Below are 25,811 nucleotides of genomic sequence, written 5' to 3' on the forward strand. Positions count from 1 at the left end.
TCAAAAGGTCACTTGCTTGTCCTCATCATACTTTGTCAACACACTACATACAACAACACTTTGCTAAGTGGTCCCTCATCAAGGTTTCTTACCTTTGGGTCTCATTTGGTTTTACTTAGATTCAAGGTCAACTTACCTCATCAAGAGAAACTATCCTCTCTTTCGAAGCCACACCTACTCTACTACATACATACTTGGTCTTACACTTTGGACATTGCAAATACACCTCAAGATTCATTTACACTCCATACAACTCTTGGTCTTCCATACTCTTTCCATTTTTCAACTAGTCTTACACATCTTGGTCAAACACCTAGTTCATGGTTGAAACCCATCTTCAAAAATCTAGGAGAATAGCTAAAGAAGCTCAAGAGTCCGCAAACATGAGTTCTTATGAGTATGACAATGATTTATTTTTCAATCTTGAGCACACTACACTGCCTGACATGGATGTTTATAGACACATTCCAAATGTTGAGAACACAGACACTACAAATAACAATGCTACACACAATGACAATGTGGACAACTTTTCAATACAATCAGCAGATATAGAAGAATCCATAATGAATCCTCATTTCAATAGATTGGTTGAAGAGATAATGAGGAGAGATCGCCAGTACTTTTTACAAATGATGGCACAAAGTGGAGTTAAAATGCCTCATGACTTTGACATGTCTCAACTTATGGAAAGTCGACCCTCACAACAAACTCAATCCAACATGGATCAAAGGAGACCAAATAGTGGAGGAAATAGAGCACCGAATATGATGCCTGAGTCACCATCAGTTTTGCTTCAAAAACCAGCAATCCCACATACACATGGTCAAACATATGATACTCACCTTCGCAAACCATTATGGAAATCTTGTGGAGAAAAATATGCTCAATCACATATCAATGCTAAGGATCAACCACCAAAGCAATGGGATATTCCAAGGCATGCTCAAAATTTGGACACAAGGAAACCTCATGTCAAATTTGGGGGAAATACAATAGAACATGACATGCCTGTAGAGTATGGTATACATGCACAAAATAGATATGCTGTTCCTCAACATGAATCTATACCAAGTGGTCCATATATGCAACATCATTAAAGACCTCCTCCATATGAACATGTGTATGATCAATATCATCCATATATGCAACATGCACCTCCTCCAATGGGTACCTCAAACATAGGATATGGTCCAAGAAGTCGATCTCCACCTAAGAGCAATTTGGAGCAACAAATCAGGGACTTACAAAAGAAAATGGAGGACATAAATACATCGAAGCCAACATACACAATGAGAGACATATGTCCTTATCCAGTTGACAAGAGCATTCCAATGCCTCCTTTTCCTACACACTTTGTAACGCCTAAATTTGATAAGTATAGAGGAAAAGGGGATCCTAAGGCACACATAAGACAATTTTTCACAGCTTGCATTGAGGTAGCAGCAGAAGAGACATATTTGATGAGATTATTCCCACAAAGCTTAGGTGATCAAGCTATGGAATGGTTCTCCCAACTTCCACCTGGTATTAAGTCATGGGGTGACCTAGTAGAAGCATTTATTCAACATTTCTCCTACAATATAGAGACAGACATATCAGTCACTACTTTGTGCAACACCAAGCAAAAAGAGGGAGAATCTTTTGCATCATTTTTACAAAGATGGAGAAATCTAGCCAGCAGATGCTCTTGTGAGATTCCACAAAAACAAATGGTAGAGATGTTCACCCAAAATGTTAACAAAGAGATTGGTTATGACTTAAGGAAAGCTTGTTTGCCTGCCTTCAAGGATGTTATTGAAAAGGGCTTAGCAACAGAAAAGGTCTTAATTGAACAAGGAGTCATTAAGATATTCAAGGAAAACAAAGATGACTTTAAAGGAAAAGACAAGCCAAGATTTTGGAATAAAAACAAAAACACAGTCAATGATGGTGTTGTTGATGCCAACACAGTGCGACCCAAATTCATCTTTTCAGGATCAAGTTCTAGAAACAATCAAGTAAATACTCAAACAACTTCCAGATCATGAAGGAAGTACACTCCATTGGGAGAACCACTTGAGTCAGTTTTCAAGAAGCTTGTGGCAAACAAGGTAATCACAGTTCCAGATTTTCCTCCATATGAACCAAAGGTTAAGCCGAATTGGTGGAATGATGATGAGTATTGTGAATTTCATAAGAGCAAGGGTCATAAGATAGGAAATTGTCATCGACTGAAGAACATCATACAGGATCTCATTGATAGAGGTGACATTGAGATTGAAGGACATTCATCCAATCAAGAACATGAGATGTTTAAGGAACCATTCCCAAAACATGACAAGGGAAAAGCTAAAGCCACAGATGACCAAGCCAACTATACTAGAGCACCTTACAACTATGATTCAACTATCAATAATATCTCGATGGACAATTACGTCTCTACTATTATCATCAAGGACAAAGCATCTGAGAATTCTACTCAGAGACCCAGGATTGTCCTAAAAGGTGTTGGATCTTCTTCCGAACCTACCTCTGAATGTCACGTTACAACCCGTCGAGGTAAAATTACTTTGCAAGGTGCTCCAGCCAAGAACACCACTTCCTCATCAACTAAGCCTGAGTATGACCTTGTAGAACACTTAGGGAAGACACCCGCGCTCATCTCCATTCTTGAGCTTTTACGCATATCCCCTGCACATAAAGCTATTCTTGACAAAATCTTGAGAGATACTACCGTTCCTACTGATCTGAACGTGGACCAGTTTCAAGCCATGGTGGGATACCTTTCCATTCCACACTCCCTTACATTCATAGAAGTTGATGATGCCTCCGTAAGTCAGCCACATAATGCACCACTACACATTGAAGGCTTCATTCACAAACATCAAATAAAAAGAGTCCTGATAGATGGAGGAGCAGGTCTAAACATTTGTACATTGAGCACAATTAAACAATTGGGATATTCTGATAAAGCTATGAATTCTACAAACAAAATCACCATCAAGGCATATGACGATGAAGAGCGTTCATCCAAGGGCACAGTCACCTTACCTCTCAGAGTTGGGCCAGTTACAAAGGATGTGGTTTTTCAAGTACTTGATCTGGATCTCACATACAACATATTGCTAGGACGTCCTTGGATTCATGAGATGAGCGCAGTCCCATCTACATATCATCGATGTATCAAGTTTCCACACAATGGAGTTGAAGTGACCATCAAAGCGGATCCAAATCCATTCATTAATTGTAACAATCTACAACCTAGATCCGAAATAACAATTCCAGCTAATCGAGAAGCTATTCCTTCATCAGAATATGTGGATCCTAAATCCTTAAAAGCTTCTACATCCAAACAAGCAGAGCTAAAAGAAAAGTTCAAGATTAAATACCTAGGATGTGGCGAGTATATCTTTCATGTTGATCAACTCCCACTATCTCCTAAGGCATTTAGTCGACAGGAACAACCTACAAACAATTTTCAATGCCAATGAATTGGGTGTGAACCACCTAGTGTTGTGGCTACTAAGTCTGAATGCAAATCTCCTCTAGTGGTGCAAGCATCTCTTGATATCAATAGTCCTAAGAATGGTTCCAACAAAGAATCTATTGAGCATATCACCAGCCCTCTTGATATCTCACATAGCCTTACCATTTCATCTACTCATTCCATTTCCACTCCACTTCCAAACTTGGATCAACAAGAATTACAAAAGCCCTTACTCATTGGGGATGAAAAATCAAGCTTTGAAAAGAAAAATCTAAAAGTCAAAACTAAAGAAAAGTCCTTTAGTCCAAATCAAAATCAAAAGCTATTGGACTCTGCAAAAATCAAGGTCAAGGATAAAAATCCCATGAAGAAAAAAGAACAAGAGATGATCTCCCCTAATATCAAAATAACTGGGGGCAAAAGCTCTAAAATTTTAAGTCAAAAAGCATACTTGTTGATCCTAAGTCTCCATCATGCTATCCTACTTTCACTTCTTTTCACAATCATAAGCCTTCATAACTCTTCCACTTGTTCCACACATCCATCCCCTTCTAGCGATACATCATGGACCTTTAATGGAGCTTACTCAAAGGACTTTGTTATCAGGGATGCCCAAACTTCTTCAGGTGACATGCATACGGGCCTGTGTAGTCCACACACTAGTAATTCTATCTCAATTCCTTCATCGAGGAAGACATTCACTCGAGCTACACATCATTCAGTTAAGGAACAATGCAGCTACAATCACAAGGTCAAGCCTCGCACATCTGAGGTAGGTGACTTGGTTCTCAAAGAAAATCCCAAACATCAACAAGACAGAGAGAAGAAGGGCAAGTTTGAACCAAACTGGCTTGGTCCTTACATTATTACAGCAGTACATGGCTCTGGGGCATATCAACTCTCAACTACAGAAGGTGAACCTTTGGAGGATCCTATCAACAGCATGCACCTTCGCAGGTTTTACACATAGATCTTCAGAGTATCCTAATTCGAAAACACAAAAAAATCAAAAATACAAAAAAAATTATAAAACAAAAAAATCGTTACTTGGTGAAAACCTGGCAATCAGGCGCCTTGTGACACAAAAAACATTGAAAAATCGAAAAAAGTAAAGAGGAATAATTTCGTCCAACGGTGAAAACCACTTCGGTGGCGCCCTGGGCAAGTACCATGGTGAAAACTGGGTCACCAGCGCCATGCGTAGAGACATTGCTCCTCCCTCCTTCAGGATTCTCTTTCATCATTTCACTTTGCACACACTCACAACCTATTCGTTCATAATAAACTTACCCATTCCCATCATGGCTTGTTATTGATCTACCCAAGATTGGTTAGCCATTCATAATAAACCTCCCTTTCCATCCATAATAAATCAGATCCTATCTGTGGCTAAGGCAAATCCTACGTCTAGTGATGGGTGTGGAACTGCGAACATCACATGTTTCAAGGAGTACAGTTTCTTCCAGCTTCCTTCAGTCTATCCGTGCACAATCCACAATAAAGCAGCATTTGCATCACAGATCCGCAATAAAGTATCAGTTTCATGGATTCGGTCAGTTTTAGATGAGACACAGCAGCAACAATGGGCTTCAATAAATCAAATCTTTCAACAGACTCAGACAACATATGGTTCAGTGCTATCTATCCTTTTTGTGAAAGTAAGCATTGTGACCATAATCAAATAAGACTTATACAAGTGACAAGAGACACTAAACGTGAGGACTACAGTGGATGTTGGTATCGAGTCTTGGTTTTCTTTTGATTTTATCTTTTGGTGACATGTCTTTTAGCTTTTTCAGGATGTCTTTGACTAGAGATTCTATCTCTAGGATGTCTTTGACTAGAAAGGCGAGGATGGGGTATCGTCACCTATTTGCATTTGCTGTCTGTGGATTGTCTCTTAGTAATGCTATGACTTGTCCAAGGATATGAGGACACTGTGAGTCTAGTATGAACTAGGGCATTCCTTGTTTGTGACTGTCTTATCTCCATGCAAACGGGTACAATGACTTTCTGGGTCAAACATATGCCTCGATTGTCATAACCTACTTGCCATAATAAAGCTCAATGATGATAATGCACAAGAAGCTCTTTCACTTTCATATCTTCTATCTTTCATCCCCCTTTCTTGATTGAATTCCATCGTCCTTCTCGAGTCCGTGTAGCCTGCTATCACATGACTGAGTATAATGACACACCAAAAATATTTGCATTTCATGTAGCTGCACCTACATTACCACATATAAGCATCTCATACATACATATAGATATCACAACTGCATCACATCCTGCACACAACACCTGTTAGCACAATTTACATTTGCATTATCATATTCATCTACATTACATACATTCACATTTGCATCATGCATCACATATACAACATAAAAAAACAAAAAAAACAAAATATTGCATTGCATCATATACATATTTGCATCCATATCATAAGCATCACATAATAACATCTCATCACATAGGTACACATGCATATAGCTACCACAAAGATGCATCATCTCATATATATATAAAGTGTCATGATACAATGATGTCAAAATCATATGGCTACAATCACCCACAGGTGTCTACATCATCATACAAAATGGTACAAAACTGATATAGAGGAACTCACTGATCACTCCTGCCAACACTGTTGGTAGTGCTAATCCTATCCATGTCATGGTATCCCATTGCCACATGCCCTGCTCTCATCTCCAGCCCGGGATCCTGAAATACCCGTCTCAGCGCCTCTCTGTCTCCATCTCGATCGTATGGGATCAGCTCTCCATCGATCGGTATGTGCAAAATCCTGTATACATCCTCGAGGGTCACTGTCATCTCCCCCATCGGCAAGTGGAAAGTGCAAGTCTCGGAGTGCCATCTCTCCGCCAGTGCAGTCAGCAAACCCATGTTTGCCCGAAACTCAGGCACATATAGTACATGTCTGAGGCCCATCTCCTCAATCGCAGCTCTATCCTGAAACGACAACTCTGGTCGTAGTCTCTATGTAGACAGGAATGTCTCCCGTGACTCTAGCATCGACAGATACTCCTGCAGTCAAACAACTCAATCATGTCAGTTATAGTGGAATTCATTGTTTATCACAAAATGCTACTCGCTATCTAAATGCATATGGCTATTTACCCTAGTGACACTCACTGTTTATCACAAAGTGTTGCTATTTATCCTAGTGGTACTCCCTGTTCATCACAAAGTACTACGGGTGTGACACTCACTGTTCATCACAAAGTGTTACTCACATTTGCACTCCCTGTTCATCACAAAGTGCTGCTCATATTTTAGTACTCCCTGTTCATCACAAAGTACTTTATCTTGGTACTCACTGTTCATCACAAAGTGTCTTGATCTATCCTCATCTTCCTAGAGGACCTGCTTGAGTGTATCCTCTCAGCAGCTTATTCAATCGACAGCATATGTTCATCATAGAACTGTCGATTTGACCTCGAAGACCAAAACCATGCATTTTGACACACAAATGCGCTTTAAACTCATAAACGTGCTTATAGACTGCACAAACGCGCTTCTGCAACACAGACGCGCTTTCTGAACACAAACGTTCCTGCATTATGCACAAACGCAGCTAGGGAACATAGACATCCCTACATGACATAAATGCCTCTAAAATACCTAAACGCGCCCGCAATCAATGCAAACGCGGTCCCAGACGTGAACGCGCCTGGAACCGACACAGACGCGCCTGTTGGACACAGACGCGCTGGCACCGACACAGACGCGATTGCGCGTTTTTGCATTTTTTTGGTACCCTATTCCTAGCGCATTTATTGCTAACTACTAAGCATTAGTGACAAAAACTTGAAATGCATGAAAGTACGAGGAGGTTTGGTGGTACTTACCGGCTCTCCTGCCTCTGCTGGCCTCTGGAATCGGCGAACGCGGTCGAATCTATGAATGAAGGCCATCGCTGTTGACTACTGCTGCTCTTTTTTTTCGCTCTGCACTGTGATCTTGTAAGGGTGTGGATGACAATGAGGATGTCTTTTGCCCGTGGTCTATCTTATAGCCTACCCTAGCCCTCGCCTGCATTTTCCCGAGTCAGTCTTCTTCATCCCGTGACTCTGTCACTTTATCCGGTCTGTCCATTCTAGCCTTTCTTTCTTATCAAGAGATTGTCTACAATCTTTTCAGACATTTTCATCCAATCTCTCGAGGGGGCATATCATTCCCATTCTGGGGCAACTCTGTATCAGTTCATCTTATCTTCTTTGAAACAATGCGACAAGCCGCATTGTCTCAAAGAGGGGCAAAATGTAGACACCTAAAATTGTCCAGTCTAATTAAATAAATATTTTATTTATTTAATTATCTAAGCCTAATTCTTCTATTAATTAAATAAATCTTTATTTATTTAATTAATTCATTTATCCTCTTCTAGCCTTATTTCTCATTTAAATAAATACATTTATTTATTTAAATTATCCTTTTCCTAAATTAAATAAATATCTTATTTATTTAATTATCTTACTTCTTCTATTAATTAAATAAATCTTTATTTATTTAATTAATTCATAAACCTTTTCTACCCATGACACATGTCATTCATCTCTTAATTCATACACTACCTACCCCTTTCATTATTTTATTATTTCTTTTACCTACCCTCTAATCCTAGCCGACCTCTCTTTTTACACCTCTCAATCTTATCCCTCCATTTCATATTGTGTCTTCTATTTAAGAAGATGCTTTCTTCATTGTCAAACCCTAATGACCTAATCACTTAGCTTAATCGACAATTTGGAGGACTCGACTACACTACGATCCTACTTGCAACCACATTCCGTTCTTTGTTGAGCTCTTGTGCATATTAAAATCTGAGAGCAAATATATCAAGCAAGATCAATGGAGATAGGAAGAATGGAGATCAAAACCCTATTGGACATGTGATGGTATAATCTTTGTGATTTCATTTGATTTGCATTGTCTTAGGTAATCTTCATATGTTATGGTGGATCTTTGTTGATTGTTAGGCTAGGGTTTTGTGGTTGAATTCATTTAGCCTTTCAATATTGTTATTATTGTTATCCATTTTCACCATAAACACATCCTAATGGCTAAAAAGCACCAACCTCCCGACCATGTGGAACCAAATGAACCATCCCCCATGCTAGGAGATGACACAAGGTCCCAACACACACTCTAGACTAATCTGACACTCTAATCAAAGAGACTAACCACACAAGGACTCTCAAGCAAGAACTCACACAAACAACAAGAATGAACTCCCGGAGGCATAAAACTCATTAAGACATAAATGCATCCAATAAGAACAATCATAAATCAATAAGGGGAAACACATGTAGGAGTGAAGTGTCATCACATGCCACCCTCATAACATAATAACACAAGGCACCAGCCTAATGGACATGTGGAGCCATCTCAACCTATGAGAGACTAAGGGAGATTAGCTTACCATCTTCACGGCCTTCTCATGCTTGTCCTAAAACATCCTCCCTAGGACTAAGTCATGAGGTACAAATCAATTTCTCATCTTATTAATTAATCTAACTACCCGACCTATCAATTATTAGGTTATCACTTATTTACAAATCACGGAAAACTCTAATGTGCCCTAGTGGTCTAGACTTCATGCATCCTTACAAGGAACCTCATGCAAGCCTATCTCTTGTGACCCTGGTCATCACAAGGAATCCCACTCCTCCTAACATGGCCCAACAATAAATCACAAGAGGCTCTACCATATAAATACATGAAAATAATACTTAAAGTAGCCAAAAAACATTCACACGTACTCTCACAACATATGCAAGGTTACAACAACATCCATATAGAAAAATGAGACTCTTAGCTAGCAATAAACAAATACTTAACAAGCCATCAAATGCTGCCATCAAATAAAGAATAACATCATAGCAATGCCTACTCGCTAGTCCAAAACAACATAAAAATCATCTCAATCATCCATGGTCTATCCACATGGAAGAGAGTCTAAAATATCCACAATGGTATAGAGAAGTAGATATACATAAACCATCAAAATACATCAAGACTGATAAAAGTCAGATCTGGAAAATATTAATAGACCTAAAAAATAGCCTCTGGTACAAAATCCATTCAGGAAAATACCTTAGAAATGACCAAAAACTCACAAAATTCAACACATGGGCAGGTTAGCACTTTTGCCCAGTAGGACAATGCTTCTACAGAAGAGGATAGCTCTTCTACCGAAAAGGACAGTGCTTCTACCGAAAAGGACAACGCTTCCGCCAAAAGGACAATACTTCTGTCGAAAAGGATAGTGCATCTACTGAAAAGGATAGTGCTTCTGCCAAAAGGACAACGTTTAAGTTGCATAGAGTAGCACAAATGCAATACAGGACATCACTTTTGCACAATAAGACAATGCTTTTGTAGAACAAAGCTTTTGCACAATATTTACAGAAAACTCAAAAATTTCTCGAGTAAAATAATAAAATCCAGACTTTACAAAAAGGCTCGAAAAACATATGCAAAGAGACGCCTAGAAACAAGGATTACTTCGGTATAAACACAATAAAATATCTCCAACTATGGATCAAGATTAAATCAAATAACTTCATGGCACAAAATGAATCGAAGCATTGCAAAACTCACAGAGCATCAAATCAAGATAGTCCCAAACAATCACAACTAAAGGACTCACAAAGGAAGACCAATCTCATCTCATACATGAGAGGATTAATCAACCAAATATTTCCATAGCAAATTCACAAAGCCGTGAAATACCATACACGGGAAAAACCAATAAATCTCCCAGCAACTATATAAAACCCAAATAATATAAAGCTTTCCTTCCCAAATATTAACCTTCAACAATAATAAAACTATAGAGTAAAATAACTTCTCATCCCAAACCCAAAACATTGCAGACACAAAGCATACACGGAGAAGCCATTAAAAGAAAATGCAAAGTGAAAGAACTCCAACTTGCAACCTAAAGTAATGGATTGAAGTTGAAGAAGAGCTCCCACAAGCCAAACCAAATCCAATCCAAGCTCCAGCCAAATCCAGGAGGGAGTATATTTCATTTTGGAGTATATTTTACCAACACACCATATAATATAATTTATTCCCCCATTTTGAATTTAACCAATGAGAGTGAACTATAGGTAAAGTAAATAAAATATACTTATCTAGCTAAGTGGGATTATTTTATTTCTTTATTTAATTTAATGTGTTCATACACCCCACTTAGGAATAAAAGTCAAACTATTAAATAAACATAAGCTGTAAATAAATAATCCAAAAGGGGATTAAAATCAAATAAACCAAAAAGCTAATAAAATAAATTAAAGAACCAAATAAATGTAAGATATCAATTAAATATTAAACCATAGAAAGTCCAATAAATAGTTAATTAATTAAATACCATTAAAGATTAAATCACAAATGTAAAATAAACATTAAACAACAATAAAGCTTATCAAATATTAAATAATTGTAAAATCAATAAACATTAATTATCAAATAAATGTAAATACCAAATAATTAAATATGCAAAATTATAAATTAAATACATTAAAATAACCATTACCAAATATAAAACTACACATCAAGAGCCACATAATTACTCTAACATAATCAAGTAAATCAACTGGCATAAACTGAACTCACAACCAAAAGACCAAGCTTACTAACTGACATGGCAAATTATGCCAAGACACTGACTACTCACGGTGAACAACTTAGACCTAGAGTATGTGAGGGGAACTCATGCCATCTCTGAACCACATACACCATTGGAACTAAAGACACGCTGAGACCTGTGAAGCCAGGTGGAGTCGATGTTTGGTACTTGCAAAATCCTGCAACCACAAAACAACAATACCACATATACATATGCATATATATAGAACAAGCAAGTGATAGAGAATCACGACGACACATCCCACTCGCAATGAGTGGTGTTGAATCGTCTCTATCACGAAGACAGTCAAACAATAGTCAAACACATCTCATAAACATCTCATCATATGTAATCATGAAGTAGGGTTAGCGTAATAATAATCATCATCAAAACCATGATAAATCTAATCTATCAATAATCCATCACACAGTGAGTATATAAAATCCATCGAGTACATATATCATCATATCACATGATTAATCATGATAGTACCAACATCCATATAGATAATCAAAATAGCATATTTCCAATAGTGTCTAACATCAATCATAAGTCATTGAAGCAACATGAGTAAACATCATCCAAATCATCAAAATATAGTCTAGATAAGTCTATCAAGCATAATATAAAAGTCAACTCTAGTCAAAATAAGTCAAATCAAGGGTGTACACTACATTTCTATAGTGTTGAAGTTTATATTTTCATTTTTTAAGAAATGTTGTTTTAGCTACTTCTATTTCAATTGAATAAGTTTCACCCAAAACAAATTAACAAGCCTAAACTATGACACATCTCCAGTCTTTTACTTGTTATATACATAAATTGAAGTATACTTATACAATAGTGCATATATTATATATAAACATTACATTATAATTCTTAAATATTTATATCTAAATATAGGTTTAAATAGGTAAGTAGCGAGACCTTACAATAAATTATACCTAAGAGACTTTGCATCATTCGGGTTATTAAGAAAATACTTTCTAGATCATAATTGGGTGCCACGTATCACTATGTCAATGTGTGTAACTCATGATGTCCTCTCACTTGTGAGACATCCCATTACTATCTCATAACTAACCTAGAGTAACCTTATAATAGTCATTTAGGATTATTGGAGGAACATGGCACTAATACCATAGTATTTTTTTATTTTTTTATTTATTTTTATGGGTAATGGGCTGAAGCTGATAAGGTGTACATACCCTACCCCCTTTGGGATCTGAACTTGTGACCTCTCTTTCAAGAACACAAGTTCTCCACCACTAGGCCAACTCAGGTTGTACCCATAGTATTTTTTTATTATTATCATGGTTATTATACATTAATGTTATTGGAAGGTATGTTAGTGTCTCTCTCTATGATAAATTCTAGCAAATATATTTTAGTATAGAACAAAATTTGTTTTTGTTAAAGAGGTAAATAACAAATTTTGAAGGGATATGAGAATCATTTACAATACTCAACACAAGTTGACCCACAATAAAACAACAACATAAAGCTACTAAAATAAATTAAGTCTCCAAAATAAAATTAGATGATTAATTTTTTCTAATCGTAGCCAGAATTATTTTAAAATGAAATTTTTTCATTTTTATTTATATTTTTATTCTAGACATAAAAGGAAGAAAACACAAAAAGGAATATAAAAATATGTGGAAATGGAAAATAGGATAGTCTAACCCTATCACCTCCTGTTGCGTCCTCCTGATCAACGCAATTTCCCTGGTGCAGCGGTAAGGATAAAATTAACATTTCTAGGGGTTTAATCTTTTATCTAGCGATATTTTAGCATATTTCTCATCTCGTTTAATGTGAAAATAATTACTAGGAAAAAAGATCACCGAATAAATCATTTTAACTTAGCTAATTTTACATTATTGAAAACTATATAACATTTTCCAAAGCCAACCAAGTGGAAACAAAGCACCAATACTACAGCTGCCACTCTTTGCTCCAATTTCTAAGACGACCCATCTGTTCGACCCGATTTTTACGCAATTTATGTTCTCAAATTCCTACATTTCGGCGTTTTTAACTACCTTTTTCCTTTGTATGGATTGTTCTACAAAGTTTTTTTATCCTAATGTGCCTCTTTTTTTTGCTATTAATTAGTCACTAAGGGATGGTTGCAATAAATTTTAACAGAATTTTAGAAATTTTATTATATTTGATATGGGTGAAGGATAATTAAAAATAATTTGTATCTTGATATATGAAAATGAAATTAAGAGAACAAGATACATTTATCTTTTCTAAATCAATAATTTGTTGTGGGGTAATTTTGGTTTGGTTATACAATTTTGACTTGACTATTATAAAATTAGGCATTAGTAATCATTTATTTGTTTCTAGTCTAAAACATCAAAGTTATATGACAACCATCTACAATATTAAAAATCATGCTTGTGCTAGTGATCATGGTGGTTAAGAATACAAGGAGAGAACCTAAATGTTTGCGAATTCTTCATCCATTCCCTATTAAAACAAGAATAGGTTACTTTCTGCTAATTATATGTTCAACATAAATTTAAAGATACAATTAATTGCAATTGTATCTATTAAATGACACACGGTCTATTTATAGAAACAATGTTGAATTCCTTGATTATTAATTTGTGTAAAACCAGCACAATATAGATTATTGATACGGAATAAGAATTATGTACTATAACAACTAGATCTAGTTTAATCATAATAATAGTCTCTCTTAATGATTCACATATTCAATGAAGGAATTTATTAGTATCATCCATCTAAGTTTCTAATAGCTTGATAGATAGCATTTAGGCTCATTAATTGATCTTTAATTTTTTGTTTAATCATATGTTTATCTTTATGTTTTGATTAATTATTTTATTTTATTGCAGATAAGCTCTAGTGTGGGCTTTTAAGCCCTGAAAACCTGGTCTGCAACTTTATATTACTTTCATGTTATATTAGGATATTAGCCCTCATTAATGCTATCAAACAACCTTTATGCGACCAAGAAATCAAGCATCTATACAACCAAGATCTGTTCTTTGTTGAGCTCTTGTGCTCAATACAAAATATGAGAGCAACCCTATCAAAGAAGATGAATGGTATAATCTTTCATCATTTTGATACGTTGCATATTTTAGGTACTTCATTCGTGTATGGTGGATTCTTAATTGTAGAACTAGGGTTTTATGTGGTTGGATTTTCTGTTGGTTTTACAATAGTTTAATGTTCTATTTTCACCCTATACAAATAACAATCTTTAAATTTATAATTTAGATTTTAGATTATACTTTAATCAATGTTTTGAGTTCTAGTTTTTATAAATTTTTAAATTTTCAAATATGAAAATATTAAAAAAATTAATGATTTATAAATAATTAAATTATCTTCCAAAATAAATTGTTCTATTAAAAAAGATAACAATTTCTAATTTGAATATAAAATTTAAAAATTTAAATAAAGAAACTAATATTTTGATTAAAAATAAAAAACTCACATAACTACTTTAAAATTTTATTTAATTTTTTTTGAAAAATATCAACCTTAAATACTTATATTAAATATATTAGTTAAAATAAATAACAACTGAAAGCCCCTTCTAAATAGATTTATATATAAAATACCTATACTCGTTTAATTAGAATTTGAGAAAAAAAAGCATGGAGAGATTAAAGAAATATGTAAGTACATACACCTTGGTGTTTCAGATTCATTGAGTTCTCATATTCACTGTTTCAAGAAAATGGAATACATGTTATTTTCGTTAATGTTGATGTTGCTCCTTTCCTTCTCAACTCCACTCCAATCTCCTCTTCCTAACCATCAATCTCTATTGGCATTCAAATCTGCAATCACTTCCGACCCCCAAAAAGCCCTAGCAAATTGGAATAACACTATTCCAATGTGTAATTGGACCGGCATTAGATGCTCTCATAATCTGCAGCGAGTGGTTGCGTTAGATCTCACAGATATGGATCTACAGGGCGTCATTTCTCCCGCGCTTGGGAATCTCACGGCTCTGGTTGAACTGTATCTCTCCTTTAACCAACTGCATGGAAGTATTCCTGATGAGCTAGGCAAGTTGACAGGGTTGAAGTTTCTTTTGTTTCCTCAAAACTACTTTACAGGTACAATTCCACCCTCTCTCAAAAATCTGTCTATCCTAATGCACTTGGACTTGTCGGAAAATAATCTCCATGGACCTATTCCTCCTGAAATAGGCATGCTCATCCAACTACGTTGTCTCTACCTCTATGACAATCAGTTCTCGGGCAATATTCCTTCCTCAATAGGAAACTTGTCACAGCTGGTTGTTTTGCAATTGCTAAGAAACAGTCTCACAGGTCCTATCACTCCTGAAATAGGGACTCTCACCAAACTACAAGAGCTCAAGCTCTTTCAAAATCAGTTGTTAGGTTCTATTTCCCCTGAAATAGGGAGTCTCACCCAACTAAAGCAGCTCAATCTCTTTGAAAATCAGTTATCAGGAAATATACCAAATTCCTTAGGAAATTGTTCTAAAATGGAACTCCTTGATTTAAGGAAAAATCAACTCAGTGGAACTGTGCCCACCGAGTTGGGCAATTTGGTCCTGGTTAAGAAAATTATATTAGAGTACAATCAGCTTGTTAGTAGCAGCAATATCCCTTTGCCTTTTCTCATTGCTCTCACAAATTGTTCCCAGCTAGAATTTATAAAAATGTCGTACAATAATTTGAGCGGTGTTTTACCTCGATCCATAGGCCACCTTTCTTCAAAGCTCTCCATCTTAGATTTTGGGAACAACCAGATAAGGGGTAACATTCCTCAACAAATTACAAATCTTACCAACTTAACCTACTTGAACATAAGAAACAATCTTCTAAGCGGATACCTGCCATCTGGACTCAAAAGATTCTATAAGTTTGAAAGATTGGATTTGAGTGGCAATAATATAGGAGGAGGCCTTCAAGAGGAAATCGGCAAGATGAAAAGTCTAGGGGAGTTGGAAGTTAGTTGGAACAATCTATCAGGAACAATACCAGGCTCTCTTGGTAGACTTCAACAGCTGAGAAGACTTTTCTGCACCACAACTATTTCTCAGGAGAGATACCTTCTGGTTTGCAGAAATGTCCAAACTTAGAACTGGTAGACATCTCTCACAACCACCTGAGTGGAAACATTCCTGGAAAATTTATGGCAAGTCTAAAAGGCCTTCAGTTTTATTTGAATCTATCATGGAATTTTTTACAAGGACCACTTCCTGTGGAAATAAGTAAACTTGTAAGTGCTCAAGCAATAGACATTTCTTGTAATAAGCTTGACGGAATGATTCCCTCAGCTCTTGCAAATTGCTTAGCACTGGAGTATCTCAATCTCTCTAATAATGCATTTGAAGGTCCGATTCCAGATGCACTTGGGAAATTAAAAAATTTGGAATCTGTTGATCTTTCTTTCAATTTCCTGTCAGGTACAATACCTACATCTCTTACAAATATGAAAGTGCTCCGCTACTTCAGTGCTTGTTTCAACAATTTGACAGGTGAAGATCCAAAAGTAGGATTGTTTTCAAATAACACATTTAATGAATCATCTATGGGAAATAATGGTCTGTGTGGTGGAGAAAATTTACCAGAGCACGCATGTCCAAATCAGGGTAAGAAATTGAAGTCACCACTTACAAAAACAATGTTATCAGCTGCTGGAGTGATCGCATTTTTACTGTGTATTTCAATCTTTGGAATATTGTGTTGTCGGAAATATTCATCAAGTCAATTTGATCTTCCAGATTTCATGTTTGGAAGACTGAGATATCCAAGGTTAACATATCAAGAATTGGTCAATGCTACAAACAGATTTAATGAGACAAATTTGTTTGGTGTAGGTAGCTTTGGCTCAGTTTTTAAAGGAATTTTAAGAGATGGTATGTTAGTTGCAATCAAAGTTCTGAATTTCCAAAATGAAGAACTCGAGAACAGTTTTAAGAGAGAATGCATAATCTTGGCTAGGACTCGACATCGAAATCTCGTTAGAGTTATAAGTGCCTATTCAGACCTTAACTTTAAGGCTTTGATTCTTCAGTTTGCTACAAATGGGAGCTTGGAAAAGCTTTTGTATCCTGAAAGTAATGAGGATGGTTGTGAGGTCAATATTGATGAATGTTTGAACATTGCTATTGATGTGGCCCATGGCATGGAATATCTACATCACGATTGTCCTATCCAAGTTATTCACTGTGATTTGAAACCTAGCAATGTGCTCCTAGATGCAAATATGACAGCCCTTGTAGCAGATTTTGGTATCTCGAGATTGGCTGGTCCTACAAACTTAATTGATTCCTTAAGCACATCAATTGCCATGAGAGGATCTATTGGCTACATAGCTCCTGGTAAGCCTTTTTTTCCTTAGTTTTTTTTTTCTTAATACATATATTTTTAATATTGTCAGGAACAAGATTTGGTATCAACTGTAACTTCATCAATTGCAGAGTATGGATTGGGCATCAACACTTCTACAAAAGGAGATGTTTATAGCTATGGAATTCTCATTATTAGAGATGATCACAAGGAAAAGGCCAACTGATGCCATATTTGCTGACGACCTGAACCTGCCAAAGTGGGTGAGGTCGGCTTTTCCAGAGAGGCTGGCAGACATTGTTGATAGGAGGTTATTACAAAATTTGGACGTGGAACGCAATGACTGCCTTATTGCTTTCATAAATATTGGCTTGCTATGCACATCTGAATCTCCCCAAGAACGACCGACCATGAGAGACGTAAGAAGGGCATTGGAGGTTCTAATCGGAGGTGCAACTTCAGCTCCAAATTTATCAAGAACCATATCAGATTTGGTGCTGAATGCCAGTGCTAATATTACGGAAGAGGGGGTTGCTGCAAGTGATAGCTCTACATTTGAGCTAGATACAAATACATCTACTATATAAACCGGTCTTCAGGTACTTATTTCTGCAATATTGTAGTTTCATGATAGGAAACTATCCAGAGAGCCAGAATAAATGTATAATCAAACAGTAATTTTGTTTTATTAAAATGTTATAAAACCCAAAATTTCGTACCAAAATAGTTTATGGAAGTTATACACCCAGATTCTCTTCTCTTTATTTAGAGATTGACAAGACAAGAATCTTATTGTTGTTCAGTATACAAACTACAACACATGTTCTTTGAAGAAAACATCCAAAAGTCATTCTCTAAATTCTCTAACATTCAAAATTGTGCCTCTGCACAAATCTGCCATAAAGATGGTATTATCAAATCTTACATTGTTTAAATTAAATTTTATTCTGCAATTTAATAAATAAAAAAAAATGTTTAGCCAAATTAACAAGATATAATGTTTTGCATTTACATAGTGCTCACCCTTGAATCAATGTTCTTTATATTCAGGTTGGCAATGTGACTGATGATGCTCACAGTTGGAGAATAATTTAAACAAAACAAGGCCAAGTCCTTGAATGGACTTGTTAATATTGCAAAAGGCACTATTGCTGCTATGAGGGTGTTGTGCAAACTGAATATTTAGTGATGAATATTTAGTGATCTATGGTGTCATGTAGCAAATTCATTTCAGTTTGGCGATTCTTGTAGAGAATCGTATACCAGTAACGTCATTTTAGTTCAGCCTCTTTTCCATTCAATAGGCCATTTTCTCTAAATCATATTGGTAAAGAAGTATGTATGACAGTTGCAATAGTGAGCTTTGAGTTGAAAATGGGTATTCAGTCTCTAAAATGTAGTAAGATAGTATTAATTCTTATATATTATAAATACATTACTTGATATATTTTAGAGGTTAGATAGTCATTTTCTTATAGTTTGTTCATCTGTAACTTCTTATGTTTGACTTCTTATGTTTGATTCCCTATTTTAACATATTTTAACATATTTTCAACTTATGAATGTTTAAGCACTCATTAAAAAACATGTATAATACTCTCAAATAGTTTTTAGGAATTATTATTACTACAAACATGCGCATGTACACACACTATGTTTTTTTATAGTAGTTTTTAAAGAAATGATTATTAGTTGCACACTCTATTTTTCTATAGTAGTTTTTTAAGAAATGATTATCAGTTGGTTTAAAAATTTGCATAATTTTTTTTTTTGCTTCATGCTAATTGTTATTGCTCTATTAAATTATGCAATGAAATTTAATATACTCTCAACCTTTAAGGTATTTTAGAGCCTAGAAAATTTGTAAAGGAAATCTTTTTACAAGAAAATTATGTAATGAAATATGAACAAATAATTTTTGATAAAAGAAAATAATTTAGTAAGACATTTTAAACTTCAATTATCTATAAATGTTGCAAAAGAAAAAGTTTAAAAAAACTAAATAATAAAATATGCACAAATAATTTCAAAAAATTTAAATGGCACACATCTTCACCATATTTGGGTGGCACACACCTCCAGGCCAATGTGTGCCACTCAGAAGCCCATTTCTATGAGTTGGTCCTTTTGTCAGATTGTAATAATATTTTAAATTAGTTATATTTTCATCTCACCTCACTTTTGTAGATGTCCCATCTCTATCTCATGACTATCCTAGAGTAACCTTGTAGGAGTCCTATAAGAGTACTGGAGGAACATGAAACCAATGCCATAGTATTTTGTCAGTAGAACATCATGGTTATTCTACATCAATGTTAGTGGAAGGTATGTTCTGATTGACTAAAGTGGAAGAGATCCTAAACCTTTAACATAACAAGGGTAAACTCACAAGAAGTGAGACCACCTGATCTAAATTATTTTTCTAATTTAGGGGACAATACCCACAGAAGAATTGGTGGTATTGTAAACACATAATACATCATGCGAAAGCTTCATTTCATTAAATATATATATATAAAATCCATACAATTTTCGGCAAACTTAGGAAAGAGATATATGCCCTTGAATCTATCCAATTTGGGCAAACTTGTGGTGGAGATATATGCCCAAGTCCACACAAGGTAGGCAAACTCATGAAGGAGTTGTATGCCTATTGACTTTATCTGAGCTTAATCAGCTAAATCGATAGATGAGATGTATGTCACAGCTTGACAAACTCATCCTAAGAGTTCTATGCTTGTAACTATGTCTATTGGATTCAAATTGAACTTATTTATAAGCTTTCAAAGAAGTTGAATAGCCACTACATTTATGTCTTCATTGGAAATCGAACAGACAAACCAATATTGAAAGGTTATTACATTTATATGAGGATAAAAATTGATTAAAGATTAAAATATATCATTTAATTGAATACTCTGACTTATTTTTTATCATTGCTCCTCTCTTGAAAGGCAATGAGCCCATTGCTTGATCATCTTCCAAAAAAATTTCTTACATGCAAATTGAAAGTGCTAGTCAGTATGTTGAGATGAAAGGTTGAGACTGCATAGGCCTGCACAAAGAATAAAATGAGGTAGAAATGTTTTGGTGTGTTGGATGCCTTATCTTCTATCCATTATGAAGAGATTCTTTTTCCCTATGTTGTGGAGCTTACATTTAGACTTCCAACAAGAGACTACGCCCTATCACTTCTGCTTCCACTGCACGTTGTGGCCACTTCCATCGATTATCTCCATATAGAAGATGAAGTTTCATTGAATGAAATGTCTGAGAAGAACTAGTAGATCCATCATCACTGCAGTCACTCGTGCAGGCTCATGGAGAACCAAGAATGGTTTCTCATCGTCATTACAGAGGTGGTTTTGAATTCTACATTGACGAGATTGATGTTGATTTTTGAGGAGCTAGAACACCTTAAAGCACAAACTTCATTTAGGTGTGAAATTTTACTTGTATATGCAACCAAAATGATCGAACCAAGCTCTGATACCACCGATCTAAATTATTTTGCTAATTCAGGGGACAATACCCAAAGCAGAATTGGTGGTATTGTAAACACACAATACGTCATGCAAAAGCTTCATTTCATACAATATATATATATATATATAATCCATACAATTTTGGGAAAACTTGTGAAAGAGCTATATGCCCTTGAATCTATCCAATTTGGGCAAACTCGTGGTGGAGATGTATGCCCGAGTCCATACAAGTTAGGCAAACTTGTGAAGGAGTTGTATGCATGTGGACTTCATGAGAGTTGAATCAGCTAACTCAACAGATGAGATGTATGTCATAGCTTGACAAAATCATCCTAAGAGTTGTATGCCTATAACTCTGCTTATTGGATTCGAATTGAGCTTATTTATAAGCTTTCAAAGAACTTGGACAACCATTACATTTATGTCCTCATGGGACATAAAAGAGACAAACCAATATTGAAAGGTTACTACATTTATATGAGGACAAAAATTGATTGAAGATTAAAATATTTCATTTAATTGAATGCTCTGACTTATTTTTTTTTACCATCGATACCAAGAAAGAGGAACCTATTTTTTGAAAGAGAAGCTTTTGACAAGAGAACCCAACCAAAGCACCAAAAAAGAGAAAACACTTTTCTGAAGGAGACATATTGACTAGAGCCTCAATCTGATGGGAACATGGGTCTTGACCCAAAAAAGCTTCACATAATTATAATAGAGGGGCTATGGAAGGAACCCCACACCATAAACCAAACAAAAACCCTTGCACTAGAAAATAAAATTAGCCAAGGAGATAGAAAATTGATAGTGGGTTTTGAAAAGCTTCCCATAACCTTTTTCATGAAGGACCCCCTTGAATAGAGACACTCTCAGCCAAGGAAGGAGACCGCAAATATCTCAATAAAATAGCTAGTTTTGGAAGGCACTCAAAAACCTTGAGAGGAAAACAACTAGCTATCAATAATAGCAGAAACAAACTAAAGGGAAAATGGCAAGCTATCATCAATAGTTGAACCAAAATTAAAGGAAAATAACTAGCTAACATTAGTAGTTGAAACAACAAGATCCACCTCCATAGGACATTTCGCATGAACTGAAAAACCACCACCAAATTAGGCACAAAGGAAAAAAATCCCTCACTGGTTAATTTCCCACAGGGTAACCAGTCCTCAGCACACATTCAAAGCCTACCCGCTTTCGCCAGTGAAGAAATTACTTGAAAAGAAAAGCCATTTTCCACAGGGAAAACCACATCAACCCATAGACTCCCAACATCCAAAGAAGGCACCAAATTCAAAGCCTACTCTCTCTAGAGAGATAAGACATGAGCGAACTCCTTGAACCACACAACAACCACAATTCGAAAGAACTCAACCAATCCCAAACAACACAATCTCTATCTCAAAAGAAGACACACGAGTTGGAAAAATCATAGATATCCCCACCAATGATGGAGAGGATGCCACAACCTTAGAAATAGAGCCAAAGACAAAGTCACCAAAGAAGAGGGAAAAGTCTTGAGCCAAAAAGAGGCCACCAAAAAATCTATGTCACAAGTAGAACCCTCCACACCCTTGCACCAAGAAAAGAACCCATCACTAGCACCCAAACAAGGGGGAGGAACACCCAACATAGAACAATCACTAAAATAGGGCCTGAATGCAACTTGAAGCACAACTTGAAACCACCAAATGTAGAATAGGTAGCAGTCGTTAACAACAGAAGCACTAGGAAACAAAGAGAGTCTCCCTAACCACACACTAAGATCCTTGCAAGTAGCCACGACATGTCCATCAACCACAAGAAGAGGGTAAGCATGGGCCCAAGCCATTCTTGAAGTAAAATGAATTAGGGACAACCCTAGATTCAAGGGATACACAATAAAAATAGGGGAAAAAAAAGGCCAAACAACAGAAACCACACGTTGTGCACCAACAACACTCAACAAAAAATAAAAAGAGGCTCATGAGGGGCAAACACCAAGGCCCTAGAAAGGGAAAATAAGGTCTCATCTTGCCACATAGAAGCCCCAATCTAGAGCAAGGAGAGAGCTCTGGCCTCAAACCCAATACAAGCAACAGATCTAGCCGCTAGCAGCCCCCATCCATCATCTTCATTGTTCCCCTCCATCCCCCACGTTGTCCCTTGCAACTCCCTCACCTACCAAAACCCTAGCACTACTCCTCGCTCTCTCCAACATTTATGGATTAGTAGAAGGTATGTTAGTGTCTCCTTTTATGTTTAATTGTAGCAAATATATTTAGTATAGAACTAGCTTCCTCTTATTAAAGGAGTAAATAATAAGTTTTTAATACACCCAAAATTGTTGACAATTGTGAAAACATCATAAGAACATAATTGACCCACAACAAAATAGAAACATAAAGCTAGTAAAATACAAGTACCAAATAGAATGAAATACAAATAGAGTGCATATTACGTTTTCCTAAGGTTGTCAACATCTCATAATCTAGATTAGAAGGATTTATTTGAATGGCACCAAATAGTATGAAATACAAATAGAACACATATTACATTTTTCTAAGGTTGTCAACATGTTTGTATTTAAAATAGAAGGATTTATTTTAATGTTCTTTATAATCTCTACTTGTTTCTTTCCATCCTCATCATTTTCCTTCTTGATGCTTCTTGTTCTGATGATAGCATCTAGCATTATATTGGACAAGAAAAGTGGCTCAAGAATGACATGCTAGTTGTAGATTCTTATACTAAAGTTAATTTTGACAATTTCCTTAGCCATCTCTAATTTTAATTTAATCTTGTCAATTTCCTTATCTATCTACAATTCAAATATCATCGTATTTGGATGTTTTGAGGCTATAACAATAATTCTATTAATGAATTAAATATAAAATTAGACAAAATTTTGATATTCTAATCTCTTACATGCAGATTTATTTGAAAATGAAATTATTTTGATTTTAATTAAATTTTTATACTCGACCTAAAAGAATGAAAACATAAAAATGTCTTTAACTCTTTGTAATCTTTGACCCAACTGTTCAACCCAATTTCAATTAATTAGTTAAATATAAAATTAGATAAAATTTTGATACTCTAATCTCTTACGTGCAGATTTATTTGAAAATGAAATTATCTCGATTTTAATTAAATTTTTATAGTAGACTAAACGAATGAAAGCATAAAAAAAAATCTTCCTCTTTGTAATCTTTGGCCCAGCTGTTCGACCCAATTTCCACGCAGTGTTTTGTCAGAGTTTTTTTACTTTTTGTAGTCTTTGGCCCAGCTGTTCAACCCAATTTCTACGATATTTTTTCGACCCTTTCTGCCCTACTATTCCACTCGATCAATTTATGTTGTGTAGGGCCTCATAAATGAAGGCTGCAAATATGTGAGCTACATTTCAACAAACTATTGTTTATTCTTATTCTCAAAAATCATTTCAGCTGATTAATATTCCATTATTGGAAACGATATGATATTTTTCAAAGCCAACCAAAAGGAAGCAAAGAACAATCGTTACAGTTTCCAAAGTTTTTTATAAAATTAAGTTTTCCTAGTCTTTGGCTCAATTTCTACGACAACCTATCATTTCAACTGATGTAGAAAAGTTTGAGCAGAATTTGTTGAAGTTAGTGGATTTTAATTGAAATGAACACTGCCAATTAAAAACAGGTTTATATTTAGTTGACGAGGTAAGATTTCTATCTTCACTTTCGCCTTAATTAAGCAATTTTATTACGAACCCCGTATTGAATACTTCAATATTATTAAGAGTGACTTGAGACGAACCCCGTATTCAACACTTCAATATTTGTGATAACAACTAGACGAGTTTATTACCTTTAGACCACAAAAGGGTCATATTTTGACTAAATTTTTGTGTCTAATCTTTGTGGGAGTACTTATTCAATAACTCTGGACCTGCTGTTATATGGTTTTTTTATATTTATGTTTGTTATCTCTACTTAAAATATTAAAATATTAGTATAAGACAAGTTTTCGTTTCTCTTATGCAAACTATCTTCTTTCTTGTATCTATTGTTTCACAAAGTTTATTTTATTAGTGGTATTTAAGGGATGTTTATAATGAATTTTGATGATAATACATTTGATATTTTATATGAATAAAAGATAACTACAAACAATTTGTATCTTGATATATAAAAATGTATTTAAGAGTTGAAGTTTTACAAGATAGAATCAAGTATATTTCTCTTTTTTAAATGAATATTTTTTTGTGTAGTTATTTTGGTTACTCTTATTTGACAAGATTGCTATAAAATTAGGTATTGTTTCTAATCCAATACTTTGAATTAATGTGAATAACACTTACAAGAATTAAAAATAGTGTTGATGCTTTTGATCTTGATGTTTAAGAATACATAGAGAGAACTTTAAATGTTTGTGAATTCATCTTCCCTCACTTATTCAAATAAGGACAAGTTAGTTTGTAGAAATCAAATGATTAAGATTTTTTTTTTTGGATAAAAGAAATTACAAGTCCAACCTACTAAGCAACCCATCCTCTACTCATACATTAAAAAATAAAATAAAAATGTATGCAACATTAAATTTCTTGACTATAAATTTCCTTAAAATTAAGACAATATATGTTATTGATAGAGAATAGGAATTATCTACTATGATAGCTAAACCTAGTTTAATCTTTTAGTAGACTCTCTTAATTATTGTCATATTTGATCAAGGCCTTTACTAAATATTCCTCTAAGTTTTTAATAGCTCTATGTGTACAAGATAGCATCTAGGCTCATTAATTGTTCTTTTCTTTTTATTAATCTTGTGTTTACCTTTGTGCCTTCATTGATTTGATACTTAATTCTAGAATTTGTAAATTTTTTGAAATTGGGGTCACAATAGAAATCATTAAT

The 25,811-nt window shown here is 35.1% G+C and overlaps 2 protein-coding genes across 2 annotated transcripts; both read left to right on the plus strand.

Annotated features, from left to right (window-relative positions):
- The first annotated feature begins 15,015 nt into the window (after positions 1-15,015).
- On the plus strand, positions 15,016-16,236 carry LOC131860277 (LRR receptor-like serine/threonine-protein kinase RGI5). Its single transcript, XM_059214660.1, has one exon. It carries the CDS (start codon positions 15,016-15,018, stop codon positions 16,234-16,236), a length of 1,221 nt encoding a protein of 406 aa, XP_059070643.1.
- Positions 16,237-16,289: 53 nt separating this feature from the next.
- Positions 16,290-18,036, plus strand: LOC131036629 (putative leucine-rich repeat receptor-like serine/threonine-protein kinase At2g24130). The gene is made up of 2 exons (XM_059214661.1): positions 16,290-17,481; positions 17,648-18,036. Exons 1-2 carry the CDS (start codon positions 16,290-16,292, stop codon positions 18,034-18,036), a joined length of 1,581 nt encoding a protein of 526 aa, XP_059070644.1.
- The last annotated feature ends 7,775 nt before the right edge of the window (positions 18,037-25,811 follow it).

This window comes from Cryptomeria japonica, chromosome 11 (genome assembly GCF_030272615.1).
Source record: "Cryptomeria japonica chromosome 11, Sugi_1.0, whole genome shotgun sequence".
Classification (NCBI taxonomy): domain Eukaryota; kingdom Viridiplantae; phylum Streptophyta; class Pinopsida; order Cupressales; family Cupressaceae; genus Cryptomeria; species Cryptomeria japonica.